Source organism: Bufo bufo, chromosome 3 (genome assembly GCF_905171765.1).
Source record: "Bufo bufo chromosome 3, aBufBuf1.1, whole genome shotgun sequence".
In the NCBI taxonomy this organism is placed as follows: Eukaryota; Metazoa; Chordata; class Amphibia; order Anura; family Bufonidae; genus Bufo; species Bufo bufo.
In genome coordinates this window covers 123507428-123524805 of record NC_053391.1, presented here as the reverse complement: position 1 = coordinate 123524805, position 17378 = coordinate 123507428, and the positions used below count along the sequence as shown (strand labels likewise).

At 43.4% G+C, this 17378-nt stretch overlaps 1 protein-coding gene across 1 annotated transcript in view; it reads right to left on the bottom strand.

Moving 5' to 3' along the window:
* Positions 1-2553: 2553 nt before the first annotated feature.
* The window catches only part of LRWD1 (leucine rich repeats and WD repeat domain containing 1), a 46773-nt gene continuing 31948 nt past the window's right edge, over positions 2554-17378 (bottom strand). The window contains exons 11-16 of the mRNA XM_040423529.1: positions 16608-16680; positions 15088-15228; positions 13634-13737; positions 12045-12206; positions 9710-9828; positions 2554-2782 (exon numbers count right to left, since the gene is read on the bottom strand). Coding sequence (XP_040279463.1) covers positions 2639-2782; positions 9710-9828; positions 12045-12206; positions 13634-13737; positions 15088-15228; positions 16608-16680 — 743 coding nt within the window. The 3' untranslated portion in view covers positions 2554-2638. The remainder of the gene's footprint in view (positions 2783-9709; positions 9829-12044; positions 12207-13633; positions 13738-15087; positions 15229-16607; positions 16681-17378) is intronic.

The window sequence follows — 17378 nt, the reverse complement described above, 5'->3', positions numbered from 1 at the left end:
GTCTTAAAGGGCATAGTGAAAGGAATTGTTCCCCATGAGGCATAGCTATTTTGCACAGATTTCCTTGTGTATTCTGAGCCAAAATCCACCCAACATTGTTTTCAATGGGAATCCGCGCTTTCATGTGAATGTGGATTTGCAAAGAAAGGATGTGATCATTCCTGGCACAGTTTCTGCGCAAACAGCCTGGAAATCATGGCAGGTGTCTGCATGTGGATTAGCCCTAATGAATACGGCTAAATCCGGGAGGTGGATCTGCTGCATGCAAGATCACATCAGAAATTTGAGGTTCAGTCTTCAATTTCTACCATATATTCTGGGGAAAAATCTGCCGAACACACCCTTAGGCTCAGTTCACACCTGAGCGTTTTACAGCGCGTTCCTACGCGCTGTAAAACGCTCAACAAGGAGAAACCAATGCTTCCCTATGGGAATGGTTCTCACCTGGGCGTTTTACAGCGCGTACGATCGCGCTGTAAAACGCCCGACGCTCACACAAGTACAGGAGCGTTTTTTTGGGCGCTTGTCGCGCGTTCCCGTACATAGACTTTCGGGAACGCGCGACACTGTGTGTACACTTGTCTCTGTGTGCGCGCTTGTAAACGCCCGTACAATCGCGCATACAGAGCGCTCCTTTCAGAACGCTCAGGTGTGAACTGAGCCTTAGAGATAAGGGGGGAGAAGTAGATTGGATAGGTGTGTATAAAGCAAGGCCACATAGAAGGATATTGCAGTAGACTAGGTAGGATATGATTAGGGCATATACAAGCATTTCTGTTGACTCAAAATTGAGGAATATGGAGCCAATATACATGTACGTGAACACACAAGAGAATTAAGGCCGAAAACCAGTTTCAGATGGCCACGTCAGAATTCAGGCCACAAAACCTGGATCTCCTCTGTTCTGCCAAGCTGTTCCATATGTTGGATCCAAGTTTGGTTCACTGTGGGCTTTAAAGGGAACCTGTCACCGGGATTTGATGTTTAGAGATGAGGACATGGGTTGCTAGATGGCCGCTAGCACATCCGCAATACCCAGTCCCCATAGCTCTGTGTGCTTTTATTGTGGGGAAAAAAGCGATTTGATCCATATGCAAATTACCCTGAGAGGAGTCCTGTCCGTGAGAGGAGCGTGAAGGAGCCCAGCACCGGCCCGCATCCTCAGAATCTCCTCCTTGCTCCCCGTCAGACAGCCAGAGCGCTGTAATCTTGCGATCCGCGAGCTAGCGCATTCGCAGTCCTTCCCTGAGGCTGATGCCAGCAGAGGGAAGGAACACTATGAGAACACTGCACATGCGGCTAGCTCGCACATTGCGAGATTACGGCTCCCTGGCTGTCGGGGAGCAAGGAGGAGATTCTGAGGATGTGGGGCGGTGCTGGGCTCCTTCACGCTCCTCTCACAGACAGGACTCCGTAATTTGCATATGGATCAAATCGCTTTTTTCCCCACAATAAAAGCACACAGAGCTATGGGAACTGGGTATTGCGGATGTGCTAGCGACCATCTAGCAACCCACGTCCTCAGCTCTAAACATCAAATCCCGGTGACAGGTTCCCTTTAATATGAATGCTATCATGCATTTGTATTAAAGTGAGATTGTCCGGTTTTCTGATATCATTGACTTGTCCTCAGGATAGGTCATCAATATCAGATTGGCGGGGGGATCCGACTCCTGGCCGATCAGCTGTTTAAAGGTCAGCAGTACATTTACACCGCACCACAGCTAGAATGGCAACAGCTTGCAGGTAAACATTGAAGAGGATGCAGCAGTCGCAGCACGCCTGTGGCCCCTTCAAAAAGCTGTCGGGCTATGCTACCATGTAATTTACGCTGTAGTGTAATTGTATGATCTGGAAACAGACAGTCATGTGAATATTGTTTCATAACTTTACCTTGCATGTAACAATAAAAAAGATTTGATTAAAAAAAAAAAAAAGCTGTCGGGCCCCTACCAATCTGATACTGATGACCTGTCCTGAGGAGAGGTCATCAATATCAGAAAACCAGACAACCTGTCAGAAGGCATGGGCCCTCCTGTCAATAATAATAATATGCCGTTTTGGTCAAGTTGTCTCCATAGACAACTTATTAGTCCAAAGAAGTGCCTCATTATGATAAAAATATAGAGTTGATGTGTCTGCGCATCGCATATAAGGTCAAGGAGGTAGCAATAAGGCCAAAAGAAGTCAAGGTCTCCACCCAAGTGGTTAAAAGTTGGGACATGAGAATGGCCCACATTTACTGATGTGTTTGCAAATTGGCGCCCAAACTGCATCACAATTATGGTGGAAAAATATGTCTCAAAGAAAGCCAACCAACAGCTGGTATAGATGGACAGAAGTTTCTACACATACAGTAAACCACCTGAAACAAAAATCAACAACAGCCATCCTGACTACATTTTTTTACTGCAGTTTAAACTGACAATAGATACAAGGCCGAGATAAAGATTTACTTCTTTTTTTTTTAGTTTTTAAAATATTATTATACAAACATATTTCATATAAAATGTGCAAAACAGCAGAAATTCCAAAATGACAAAAAAAACTAAAAAATTAAAATTATTAAAAAGTAAAAAAATTTAATAAAACCTTTCCCATGGGGAAACACCTTTAAGAACTATGTGAAAGCTCTAAACTACGGCAGGATCTTCCATATAGCAATAATGTTTTTGTCGGTTAAAGCCACTAAGTATTGCATCGCTGGGTCCACAAGCACGGTGTTAATCACAGACTCTCCCATTTTCTCTTTTTTCGCACTGAGGTACGGCCAGTCTATGATCTGTCAAAAAACAGAAACAGGTTATGTAAAAACGGCACAATAAAATATAACACATCTTAATGGGGTTGTCAACCCCTTCACAAATGATGGTTTATTTACAGGATAGAACAAATCAAAAACACTAGTGATGCAAAGAAACAAAACAATACTACTAGATTGCAAATTATTTATTTTTTATTACATAAAAAGCTGTGGTCATAATGGCCACACATATCCTATGGGATAAAAACAGTACAAAAAAAAAGAGCTGTGGGGGGACACGGCAATAAGTCCTATATATTGATGTCCTAAATGTCCCATGTGATATATGTGTGACCACTGCTTTTAATGTATTTGTCTATGTAATAAAAATTATTCTTTTTGCAATCTAGTAGTATTGTTTTATTTCTTTGTATAGCTAGTTTTTTTTGTTTGTTTTTGTTTTAACTATTAGTACCTAGCTATTGGTTCATCACAGGACAATTCATATGCTATTGGCCTTTGTGTTATGTAGGTTTATTATTTACAGGATAGACCACCACTATCCGATTGGTGGTGGTCCAACACACCATACCCTGGCTGATCAGCTGTTCTGGTATTGCACTGGTATTACCCAGCTTTGTCCATTGTGCTGTGGATGAAGCTGGTTAGTGCAGCTCTGCTCCTGTTGAAGTGAATGGGAGCAGTGCTGCAGTAACCCGCTGCATCCACTTCACAACGGGCAGAGCTGGACCCAGAGCTACTGCAGAACAGCTGATCGGCGGGGATGAGGGGTGTCAGATCCGATGTTGATGACCTAACCCGAGGATAGGCCATTAAAGGGGATGTCCAGGTTAAGAGCTGAACCCAGACATATCCCCTTCTTCACCCCGGCAGCCCCTCAGAGGAGCATAGGATCTTTTCATGCTCCATTACTCTTCCTTGCTCTGCTTTTTTGTTTACATTTTTACACTGCTAGGCAGAGGCTTCCGTCTAGCAGTGTTCCCGGTGACGTCATCGGCACTAATGGGTGGGCTTTAGCGCTGCCCTAGAAGAGACTCGGTACGTCACCGAATATAATGAAAAAGCATTTGCCCTGCACTGTTCAGCGCAGGACAAGGGAGAGCATCGGAGCATAAAATGCTCCGATGCTCATCTCAGAGGGGCTGCCTGGGTGAAGGAGGGGATATGTCCGGGTTCAGCTCTGAACCCGGACAACCCCTTTAACCCCTTAAGGACACAGCCTTTTACACCTTAGGACCAGGCCATTTTTTGCAAATCTGACCAGAGTCCCTTTAAGTGCTGATAACTTTAAAACGCTTTGACTTATCCAGGCCGTTCTGAGATTGTTTTTTCGTCACATATTGTACTTCATGACACTGGTAAAATGAAGTAAAAAAATTATTATTTTTTGCACCAAAAAATACCTAATTTAACAAAAATTTTGAAAAATTTAGCAAATTTCAAAGTTTCAGTTTCTCTACTCCTGTAATACATAGTAATACCCCCAAAAATTGTGATGACTTTACATTCCCCATATGTCTACTTCATGTTTGAATTGTTTTGGGAATGATATTTTATTTTTTGGGGATGTTATAAGGCTTAGAAGTTTAGAAGCAAATCTTGAAATTTTTCAGAAATTTACAAAAACTAAATTTTAGGGACCAGTTCAGGTCTGAAGTCACTTTGCGAGGCTTACATAATAGAAACCACCCAAAATTGACCCCATCTAAGAAACTACACCCCTCAAGGTATTCAAAACTGATTTTACATACTGTATCTTTATTGCCCTGACTCTGCCGTTTACAGAAACACCCAATATGTGTCCGTAAACTACTGTACGGCCACAGCGGGGCGTAGAGGGAAAGGTGCGCCGTTTGGTTTTTGGAGGGCTGATTTTTATGGACTGGTTTATTTACACCATGTCCCATTTGAAGCCCCCTGATGCACCCCTAGAGCAGAAACTCCCTAAAAGTGACCCCATCTAAGAAACTACACCCCTCAAGGTATTCAAAACTGATTTTACATACGTCGTTAACCCTTTAGGAGTTGCACAAGAGTTATTGGCAAATGGGGATAAAATTTGAGAATTTCATTTTTTTGTCTAATTTTCCATTTTAACCCATTTTTTCCACTAACAAAGCAAGGATTAACAGCCAAACAAGACTGTATCTTTATTGCCCTGACTCTGCCGTTTACAGAAACACCCAATATGTGGCCGTAAACTAATGTACGGCCACACAGCGGGGCTTAGAGTGAAAGGTGCGCCGTTTGGTTTTTGGAGGGCTGATTTTTATGGACCGGTTTATTTACACCGTGTCCTGTTTCAACCCCTCTGATGCACCCCTAGAGTAGAAACTCCCTAAAAGTGACCCCATTTTGGAAACTACGGGATAAGGTGGCATTTTTTTGGGGACTATTTTTAGGGTAAATATGATTTTTGGTTGCTCTATATTACATTTTTGTGAGGCAAGGTTACCAAAAATTTTAATTCTGAAATTTCATCTCCATTTGCCATTAACTGTTGAGGAACACCTAAAGGGTTAATAAAGTTTGTATAATCAGTTTTGAATTCCTTGAGGGGTGTAGTTTCTTAGATGGGGTCCGTTTTGGGGAGTTTTTACTCTAGAGTGCATCAGGGGGGCTTCAAAAGGGACATGGTGTCAATAAAAAAGGCCATCAAAATCGGCCTTCCAGAAACCATGTCAGTCCTTTCCTTTTGCGGCCTCCCTTTTACCGATACAGCAGTTTACGACCACAAATGTGGTGTTTCTGTAAACTGCAGTATCAGGGTAATAAATATTAAGTTTTGTTTGGTTGTTAACCCTTGTTTTGTTACCGGATTGAAATGGAAAAGTGCCAAAAATAGTGGTTTTGGCACCGTTTTTTTTTTTTTTTTTAACCGTGTTAATCTGGGGGGTTAGGTAATGGGATATTTTTATAGAGGAGATTCTTACGGACGCGGCAATACCTAATAAGTCTACTTTTTTTTTACAATTTAGGTTTTTGACTATATTATCTTTTTTGATACAAATCTTTTTTTTGGGTATCTCTAAAGTCTAAGGGTCATTTTTTTTATCCAATTATCTCATGTGGGGGCTCATTTTTTGGGGGATGAGCGGACGGTTTTATTGGCACTATTTTGGGGGCTATATGACTTTTTTTTCGCTTGCTATTAAAGTTTTTGTTATGTAAGGTGACAAAAACTAGGGGGTTGGGTAATGGGGTATTTTTATAGAGGAGATTCTTACGGACGCGGCAATACCTAATAAGTCTACTTTTTTTTACAATTATTTAGGTTTTAGACTATATTATCTTTTTTGATACAAATTATTTTTTGGGTATCTCTAAAGTCTAAGGGTCATTTTTTAAAAAAATTTTTTATCCAATTATCTCATGTGGGGGCTCATTTTTTGCGGGATGAGCGGACGGTTTTATTGGCACTATTTTGGGGGCTATATGACTTTTTGATCGCTTGCTATTAAACTTTTTATTATGTAAGGTGACAAAAAAAAACTTTTTTTGCACCTTTTTTTTTTTTTTTTTTCTTGACCGTGTTAATCTGGGGGGGTTGGTCATGGGGTAGTTTTATAGAGGAGATTATTACCGACGCGGCGATACCTAATATGTCTACTTTTAATAAATTATTTTAGTTTTTTTGGGTGTCTCAGGTCTGAGAACCATTTTTTTTTATCCGATGTCAGTGCTAAATTGGGATATAAATTTAGTACTCCATGGAAGTGTGATACTCCCTGAAGCAACCGTCAATGCAGAGGCCCGGATGATCGGGGCACGTGTCGCACTGAGTAGTCGTGTCCTTCCGTATCCCCCTCCTGCGACACACTCTGCACTTTTTTTTGGGTTCGTCCCTTCTTTCCAGTATGGGGGACCACACCTGGAAAGTGTTGGCCAGGGACGATCCGGGCACCTACAGTTCCCGAGGTACTCCGGCCTGCTCTTTCCCGGTCCGAAAAGATCAGGGCCTTGAGGACTGCCTCATAGAACTGGAGGAATGTCCCTGTGCTGCCAGCGCTTCGGGATAGTACAAAAGAGTTGTACATGGCAACCTGCACCAAGTAGACCGCAACTTTTTTGTACCATGCCCGGGTTTTGCGCATGGCATTATATGGCTTGAGGACTTGATCAGAGAGATCAACTCCTCCCATATACCGATTGTAGGCGACGATACAATCGGGCTTGAGGACCGTTGCCGCGGTACCTCGCACAGGGACAGGGGTGATGCCGTTACCATGAATTGTGGACAGCATAAGGACATCCCTCTTGTCCTTATACCTGACCAGCAACAGGTTTCCAGTGGTAAGGGCACGGGTCTCACCCCTGGGGATAGGTACCTGGAGGGGGTGGGCAGGGAGGCCGCGTTGATTTTTCCGCACGGTCCCACAAGCGGACGTGGATCTGGCGGCAAGGGACTGGAACAAGGGGATACTGGTATAAAAGTTATCCACGTAAAGGTGGTAACCCTTATCCAGCAGTGGGTACATAAGGTCCCACACAAGTTTCCCGGTAACACCCAGAGTGGGGGGACATTCTGGGGGTTGAATCCGGGAATCTCGCCCCTCGTACACACGAAATTTGTAAGTGTACCCTGAGGTACTCTCACAAATTTTGTATAGCTTCACGCCATACCTCGCCCGCTTGGAGGGCACATACTGGCGGAAAATGAGTCTCCCGTTGAACGCAATGAGAGACTCATCAACTGCGACCTCCCTTCCAGGTACATAGGCCTCCATGAATTTGGCCCCAAAGTGATCGATGACCGGCCGTATCTTATACAGACGGTCATGGGCAGGATCACCTCGGGGGGGACATGCTGCATTATCGGAATAATGCAGACATTTCCGGATAGCCTCAAACCGGGAGCGTGTCATGGCTGTACTGTAAAGTGGGGCCTGGTATAGGACGTCCCCACTCCAGTACAGCCTGACACTGTTTTTTTTTGACCAGGCCCATATGCAGCACGAGGCCCCAAAATATCCTCATTTCGGCTGCACTGACCGGCGTCCAGCCACCGGGCCTGGCCAAAAAGGAGCCCAGGTGTTGAGCGACGAACTGTTGGGCGTACAGATTCGTCTGCTCCACCATCAGATTTACCAGTGGGTCACTGAAAAAATGACAAAAAAGGTCATATTCAGTGTAGCCCACTGTGGAAATCTGGATTCCTGATTGGCCTACAAAATCAGGAATCACGGGCTCGTATCGCTCTGGGCTACACCAGACAAGTTCACCGGCAGGGGGCTCCGGTGGATTTAACTGGTGGGGCGGGAAACCAGTACGAGCCCCAGAGCTGCTCGTACTAGTGTCGGCCACAGGGTCCCTAACATGGCGGTCCCCTTGCTCCGCCTGGCGGCGTCTCCGCCGCCTTGGGGGCTCATCATCATCGCTAGATGATGAGGAGGATGCGGACGACAACAGGAATGTGGGGTCATCCTCATCCTCACTGGGACTCTCGGAGTCGGAGGCAAGCTGGGCGTATGCCTCCTCGGCCGAGAACGTCCGGCGGGCCATAGGGGAGTGTGTGTCTGCGTGTATATGTGCGTGTGTGTAACTCTTTATTTTGTGTGCGTGGGGGCACGGGTGTTCACGAACTCACCCTAAAACTAACAGAAAAAAAATAAAATAAACTAACTAAAAAAAGGGCAAAAAATGTGTGAAAAAAAAAAAATCAAAACCGCTGATCAACCGTCCGAAGTTGATCAGCGGTGGGGTGTGCGATGCGCTAACAGTGGCCGGACACTAAGTGCCAGCCACAATCAGCGTACACAAAAAATAAATAAAAAATGCACCCCAAAAAAGGTGGGGGGCAGGTGGCAGCACCCCTGGGGGGTCTAGGGTCACACAGCTGTGCTGTGGACCCCAGACACCCTAACTTAGGGTGATGCAATCAAAGTAAGAAAAGTTCAGAAACTAACTTTCCCTTTTTTTTCCCTGCCTAAACCAAACTTTCCCTATGCTGTCCCTATGTACCTGATGGGGGGTGCTGGGGCACAGATCGGGTCCTGGGGGTGCTGGCAGCGATGGTGGACACACGTGCAGGCAGCTCCTCTCTCCTCCGGCTCCGGAACACAAAAGGAGGAGGAGAGGAGCGCCTGCCTCTTTTGAATTTGGCGCCGGACCGCCCACAGACCAATCAGAAAGCGATCCTGAGTGGTGATTGGTGGGGTGAAATCACACCACCATCACCATCCTGTTCCGGGTTATCGGGTCTTCAGAGACCCGAACAACCCGGAAACGCAGAAAACCGCAGGTCTGAATTGACCTGCGGTTTTCTGCGATCGCATACATGGGGGGGTCACCGGACCCCCCGGCGCATTTGCCCCAAGTGCCTTCTCAATGATTTGAGCAGGCACGGGGTTCCGATCACCGCCCGCCGCGCGGCGGTGATTGAAAATACACAGGGCGTACATGTACGCCCTGTGTCCTTAAGTACCAGGGCACAAGGGCGTACCTGTACGCCCTATGTCCTTAAGAGGTTAATATAAAAGGAGTGAACAACCCCTTTAATATTAAAGGGATTGTTCACTCCTTTTATATTATTCTGGTTCAGAAGACAAATAGAAAAATAAACAGAGACATATGTTCTGTTTTGGCATGGGCTTTGACCTATAGTGAAGCCAAGGGGTCACCATGTTCTGCAGAGGTGTCAGCAGAGCAGAACAACTAAAATACCAAAGTGCTGAATCGGGGATATGAACTGAACAGTTCCCACTGATGGAGTGCGTTCGGGATGTCATTTTAAAAAAAAATGTATGTAAAAGTCCTGCTTTTTGACTGAATCTGTGATAGAGGCCCTGGATGGAGCCTCCAAAACAGATGTGAAGAAGCTCCTAACTGCCTACTGCTCCTTACCACTCACCTAGTGTTAAAAAACAGAATATACTATAGGTCTCATACATGTATGACAACATAATCCAAACCAGAAGATGACCGACTGCACTCCAGCATACATACCTTTGTGGGCTCCCTCAAAGCCTTGCATGCTACTCCTTTTTGTAATTCAGCCTTGCAAGACTCAAGGTCATATATCCATATCTTTCCAGCTTCATCTCCACACAAAACACAGTCTTCATCTGTAAAGGAGTAGAATAAATAATAAGCATGCTGCTTTTTCATGTGCCACTGCCTTCTAGGGTTGTACTGGGTAGATCAATACTTTGATGCTCAGTTCAATACTGACATTGCCACTTTTTCAACACTAGTAAGCATTATTGCGCAGCCTAGTAGCAGTCACGATTACAGCACATGGCGTGCGTACAATGCCCTGCATGTCATGTTCTCATAACGTCCCTCACTTATCACGGTGACGCGACTGGCCACCATCACCAATGAAAACGCTGAGCGGCCTGATGGTGGAGGATGGATAATAGGAGTGTCCATGCTGTCTGCTCACATTCACTGCTGCCTCATCTGACTCTCAGTGCCGAATGCTTAAAGGATAAAAGGACCTGTGATGTCATCGCCATGTGGCCAGTAACCTCCATATGTTACTAGTCACATGGCGATGACGTCACCTCACAGGTTCTTCATCCTATGAGCATCCTGGAGGCGTCTTGCTGCAGGTATAGTTATATGTGGGGATTTCCTAATGAGCAGATGACAGAGTGCTGCTGTATGCCTGTGCATTGCACACACAGACCATACATGTCTAGAATGTGCAAGCTGCCGAGCTATGTAAAGAGGATGGGAGGGAGTCATTCATATTAAGTGCCCCCATCAAGTTCCTCCTCAGAAAATGGGCAGCATGGGGTTTAATGTGTGGGTATCTTCTTGTGTTTCTTTTTTGCAATTGGTATTTAGTATTGTGATACTTTACTTTGTATCGAAGTCAAAATTCTGGCATTGTGACAACCCTACTGCGTTCATACAATTAATTGGCTTTTTTCTCTTTTTTGTAAATTATTTCTATTCATAATTTAGTTAAGCTACTAATCGACTAAAATGTTCTAAGCTATCTGCCGTAAAGTATAACTGTCGTATATATATTTTTTGGAGTATTGGATTGTGGTGATTAATATCACCTTGGTGGCCCTATTTCAACTTTTCACTGTGTATTCAATTACCCCTTATTTCCACATTTTTGTTCCCTGTACTGCCTACTTTTACTTGTGCTTAAAATAGGGTTGCTAGGCATGGTCCGTCTATCTGTTGAAGGACGGAGCACGCAGCGTGCAGGGTCACATTACTGACAGCCAGGGACTGTAAGTAAATGATTAAAGCCAGGTCCTCCCCTGCAGCTGATAACAGTGCCTGGGCTGTGTGCACTTCTCCCTGTCCCTGCGCTTGGCAGACGCTCCCTCACTCAGCAGAGCTGGAGAATGCAGAGTGGAAGCAGCGCACAACAGGGAAGGGAGATCTGCCGTCTGCTCAGTGTATAAATGAAAGCAACATGTGGTAAGAGGACCCCTTTGTGCTGCAGGAGATTAACCCTTTAGGGGAGGGCTGTGGTTACTGACACTTTTGGGGGGCTATTGTTACTGGCTAGTGAGGGCAGGCGGGATTAGCCTCAGGGTGAGGGCAGTGGCGGCCATCTTAACTGAATAGTGAAATTGCAGTTTTATGCAGACTGGTTCCTAAGGGCTGAATCTTATTAAATATGGGGTAAGTCAGTCTAATAGTAACTGATTCTGGAATATCATGTTATTAGTAACTACATATATGAAAATTGAAATTAGGGTCTAAATGTGACAGTTATCCTTTAAGCTACGTCCACACTAGCATTTACAGTTCTGGTAATATGTTCCAGTGAAGGACCATAAATCGCCAAATATGGCATATGCCCAACACTGCTGGCGCCTACCAAATTCCACTCGCTGTAATGCAGTGGGGTGTAAGCTTTGACAGGCTGTCTAGACCTGCACCAGATTTATCACAGGGGATCAGGCTGGATGATAAATGTGGTGCAAGCATAGAAACTTTCCTAATTCTATACCAAATATTGGTTGGTTTACCCCGAGACAGATTGGTACTCCAGAACGGCCCCCTAATTTCGGTGCAAAATGGTACATATTGGACTCCTTCCGTTTCTGTGAAGCATTACCTACCTTGCTAAGCTCTACCATTTTTCCCCAAACATGACGGTTTACAATCTACAATTGTAGAAATCCTAGATGTGCCAATTTTTGCCACTTTTTTATGCAAATCCCTACCATAATATGTGAATTGTTTATATAAAGCACAACCGAAACAGTGGCATGCAAGCAGAAGTTACTTGTCTCACGGGAAGTACACTATCTGTAAGTGTTTCACAGTACTAGAATCATTTAGTTGGTGGATGCAAACATCTTACCTGCAGATGTTGTTAGAGCAAGATACGGGAGATCCGTCTCTGACCACTTCAGCTCTGCTAAGATTTGGGCTTCTGCTTTCCTGCTGCTCTTAGACTTTAGTTTCTCAAAAGATTTCTTCCAGCTCCATACATATATGGATCCTTGCAATGCACTTTTAGAAACTTTGAATAAAAGCAAAAAGTTATTACTAGACAACACCTACCCAACCAGTTGCGGTTTACATGCATATATTATGGGGCGAATCTGTTAAATGGATACATCAAAATTACATAAAATCGGGGTCTCCAGAATAGCCCCATCTTAATCACTCGGCTCTTTCCATAACTTCCAAAGACTTCTATTATCCATTGAATAAATGTGTGAGATGGGAATACCACGAAGAGCAACCTTTTGCCTTGTTCTTTTTTTAACTAAATGTTTTTTTCTTTGAAAGTAAAGCAAAACGTACTGTGAACAGAGCAAAACCAGCGCCTCATCATGAATTGATGGGCTCCACTACGCAGAACTATAATTTTGCTTATAGTAACAGTTCTGCATATGTCTGAATTGTAGGCTCTGTGCATGACCAATATACAGATCTCTTTTGTGGATTATAACCACCATAGAAAAAGCCTTTGGAAAAGTTGTCCAGATCATGAAGGGTGGGATTTGATCCCATCTTTGGCACCAAATATACAGTTCAAATATTGTCTGTTTGTAATAGTCTTAGGGCTGTGCAATCAATCAAATTATTTCAATTAATTTGCCCTTTAAGCGTCTGAACATTATTTTTTTTAGGAACGTCAATTCACATTTTTCCGAGTGCTGTATCAGCGCAGACTGCGTACTCTCTTCAGTCTCTGCTAATATAGCACTTTGCATGGAGCCTGACACTAACTGTAGACTCCCACTGTAACAGCTGGTTCGGAGATAGCTCTGCTTCCCTAGACACAGTGGTTATAGCCACTGCGGCATCTAGGCAGTTAGACAGAGGCTTCCTATCACCATCTATCCCTATTGTGGGGTGCTGATGAGTTGCCATTAAGAAAGGTTCCCAGGTCTGCCGTGACTCTCTGTGTTAGACTGTACTGTAGACATAACCTAAAAGGCTATTATGTACTGGTATACAAGGTATACCACTGCATTATAAAAGTCATGTTCCCTACTGAGAATAAAAAAAAACAACAACAACAAACATAATAACAACAATTAAAGGTCAATAAAGTTTATAAAAAAAAATAATGTCGATATACAGCTACATCCACAGAAAAAAAGTTCTGACTGAAAAAAATAAAAATAAAGACCCCCACAAAACTATACATATGGTATCGCCATATTTGTATTGACCCATAGAATAAAAATAACATGCTAGTTATGCCACAAGGTGAATGTTATGAATTAAATTGCAAAAAACAATGTCGGAATAGCTTGTTATATCCATCACCGTATGCCAAAAATAATAAGTTAATCGATATCTCCTTTGCAATTTCGTCATAAACATAATTCTTGCAATATATGCAAAAACATATCCAACTGCTTAAATATGTATATTATATGCACAGGTAGGGTTATTCTACCCTTACATACACCACTTCAATGTACAACTTACCTACAAGATCATTACTTAGAAACGCCAGACCATCCACAATGTGGAAATCTGAATCCTTGGATTCCTTATTGTATATTGGAAAACTGAACTCTACTTCATAGGACCTGGTTTAAAATAAATGGTGAAAAATAGTTAAATACTTTTTTGTTTTTTATTTTTTTAAATAGAGTATATTTTCACAGTCGTAGCGATATGCCATTAATGTCCCATATGGGCCAACCACCTTAAAAAAAAATGTTTTATTTATTTTTTTAAACACAAGGGTGGATGGTTTTCTAGATATACTTTTTTGAAGTCACTCCATATATTCTACTTCCTGGCTTGTCTCTAACCTCCTCCTTTGTTTGGCAAACAGCCTTGCTTGACTTTCTCTATCAGAAAATTCACTTCAACTAGAAAAGGCCCCTATGTACTTATATTACACTTGCAGATTTTGCAGGAGATTGTCGGGAGGGAAGCGTTTCCCCGCCCTGGAATCACCTGCTCCCCAGTGGAGGAGACCGCTACTACTACTACTACTACATGCAGTGATCTCCTCCACAGCATTTGGAGGAGCGATCTCTAATGCCATCACTCTTCCCCATACTGATTCATTGTTTGCCGGCAGCAGATCGCGATTACACACCACGATCTGCCGCTGGAAAATAATGATTTTTAAACATGTTGAAAGATTCCAATTACCCGTGGAACAAGCGTTTGCTCATTCATTGGGTAATCGGCGGCAGTATAACGCTGCCAGATCATCGCTAACGAGCGCTCATGCAAGCGCTTGCTAGCGCTGATCTTCTCGATTATCTGCAGGTGTAATATAAGCTTAAATTAGAGAATTACATTGATAAGTGCAATGCTCTTCTATGGGCATCTTTATCTAGGCCTATCAAGAGATCAATAGCGCAGTCATACTGTCATCCAAATTCTACAATGTACTATTACACTAGCAGATAACATCTTCCCCTCACAGCAGCAGTAATCCGACTATAATTACCTAACTATATAGGCTTTTATTCTGTGTTGACTGCTACAGAACCATATTTTTAATTATTTTTCAATGGTATAGTACTGCAGAAAAAACAAAAAAGCCCAAAAAATCTTTAAAAAAATAAAACATTTTCTATGAATACTTTTAAAAAGTTTGCTAAAATCTTTAAAAATGTCCATTTAACTAAGCATTATAAATCAGACATAGTTATTCTTTGTATTCAGGTTCTGTGGCAGTGAAACAATGCCGCTTAGCATTATTATATCATCTGCCTTATTTGTATACAACAGACAGACTATAGCGGAAACTGAAAGACCCATTATAAGTCAGCGGGCATCATCAGTGCCCGACTTGCAACAGATCCTGCCCAGCACTGTGGCTTCTGTTGTAAATGGAAGCCACTATGGGAACAAAGAACTTAGCTGACAGATTTATTAACACTGAGAACACTTGCAGAAATTTATGAGGGCATTACCGGCTTCCCTGTTGCTTTTTTAGCGTTATGTCCCAAACAAAGCATCCATCTTCACAAGCTGCCATGAAGTACTGATCTGGACTTGCAGGAACTGGGCAGAGACGCAGAGGAGTAGATGTAGTATGCAGGGTGAGCAACTGGCTGGAAATCAGAAGAAGGGGGGAAACAATTGAGACTTTCAAGCAAATCAAATTAACCTTCGAGTGGAAGCCATCAGCCTGGATCTTGCACATGCAGTTGTGCTGTATTCGTTAGGCTGGAGAGATTTAATTGTTGAAACTCATGCACGCGGCCGTTCCGTGCATTGGGGATGGCAATTTGCGGTCCCCAATGCACGGGAAATGTCCGTGTGGCGGCCGGGACGTATAGAGACCCATTCAACTTGAATGGGTCCGTGATCCGTCCACACCGCAAAGAAATAGAACACGTAGTGCTTCCGTGCCCCCGTTCCGCACCGCAGCTCCAGATTGCGGACCCATTCAAGTGAATGGGTCCGCATCCGTGATGCGGGGAGCCACGGCCGTGTGCATGAGGCCTTGGTCTGTAAGCCAACAATATCACACCATGTTGTTCCAGGAGAATGACAGCCGAGGCTGCTTCCATTGAGGGACACATGAGGGTTTGGGTTGTCCTTGTTCCAATATTTCATAGCTATAAGCCATCATTTCCTAGCCACATAGTATTATGCTTGTCTGTAATGAAGAGACTTTTGACTGCAATACAATTTACTAACATAGTGTGCTGACTTCACGTCCTGTTGAGGGGGTTCAAGTCACTGTGGAGGCCCAGTCTAATGGGGTGCAATGTTACATGGTATGAAGAAGCCGGTCAGAGAAGCTATGGAAGGTTGTGCTGTTCTATCAAAGCTGCTGTGGTGCCATCTGGGAGACATTCATCTTCCTGCATAGTAATTTGCCCCCCATTTTCTCCTTCTGCAATGCTGTTTTTTAATATAACTAGTCAGAAGTGTGCAGGCTGTATCTGGCAAATGACATAGCAATTGGCCAGATTTTACAGAACGTGCACACACACAGAAGAGGAATCTAGTAAGAAGTGCATGCCTTACTACTGCAATGACAAATTAGGGATCCTTTACTAACCAATCACATTTTTCAAACTGCCGAGAAATATTTTGGTGCAACGTTATATTCTATATTAAAAGGGTTGTCCCAGCCTTGGCGTTGACAACCTGTGGGGTCCTATGCCCCCGAACATAAAAAAAACCCACTCACCTGTCACCATTCCTGGCCGCTTCCAGTCCCCATAGGACTAGGTAACATCTTGGTTCAGTGACTGTTTCAGCCAATCACAGATCTCAGTCATCACGAGACCAAGCCATATCTTGGTCTTGGCAGGACCGGAAGCGGCAGGACCATGGACAGGTGAGTGTGGCTTTTTAGGTTTCAGGGGCACAGGTTAGGACCCTACAGGTTGTTGATTCCAAGGCTGGAAAAGCCCTTAATACCAGAAATTTAATTCTCAGCTGTTATAAAATATCACACAGTACATGTATACCATACCTAGCTCTGAAGTTGTATTCATGGTCAGGAACGCCTATATCCCATAAGATAATCCTCTTGTCATAAGATCCAGCTAATAAAAGAACAGGTCAATATATATTCCATATCTGGAATATGACAATATTGTTTGCCAAGGCTAGGTTCACATCTGTAGCAAAATTATTATATTTTTTTTTTTTAAACTAAAGATTATTTTCTCATGCAGTCATTATAGGGGTATTCTGATTTCTTTCAAAATTTATTTTTATTGATTAATGAAGAAGTAAAACATACATGGCTTATATAAATAGTACAAAGGCTTGAGATACAAAATTGACATAGCCATTTATCAAACATAGTATGGATTGTAACAGCAAATTGTCAGTAAGGCATCAGCTGGGGTAAAAAAAAGGGGGGTAGGGTAGAGAGGGACAATTCATCCAACGTCCACTCCCCAGGTAGGCACAATTTCATCCTTCAAGTATTCAAATACACCTGGGCCCGTGCGCATAAAAACGAGATTTTTGTATAACTTACCAGTAAAATCTCTTTCTCGCTCTTTCCTTGGGGGACACAGAAGACCTTGGGTATAGCTCATCTCCATAGGAGGCGTGACACTAAGTGAAAGCTGTTAAGCCCCTCCTCCACAGCTATACCCTCAGCCTGGAGAGAGAGACTGCCAGTTGCGTGTCCAAGCAGTGAGAAAAGGCAAAGTCCAACAAGGAACCAACAAGCCAACTACCCAACGGGTAACACAAACTCGGAAACCGTGTAGAGAAAAACAATGAATGG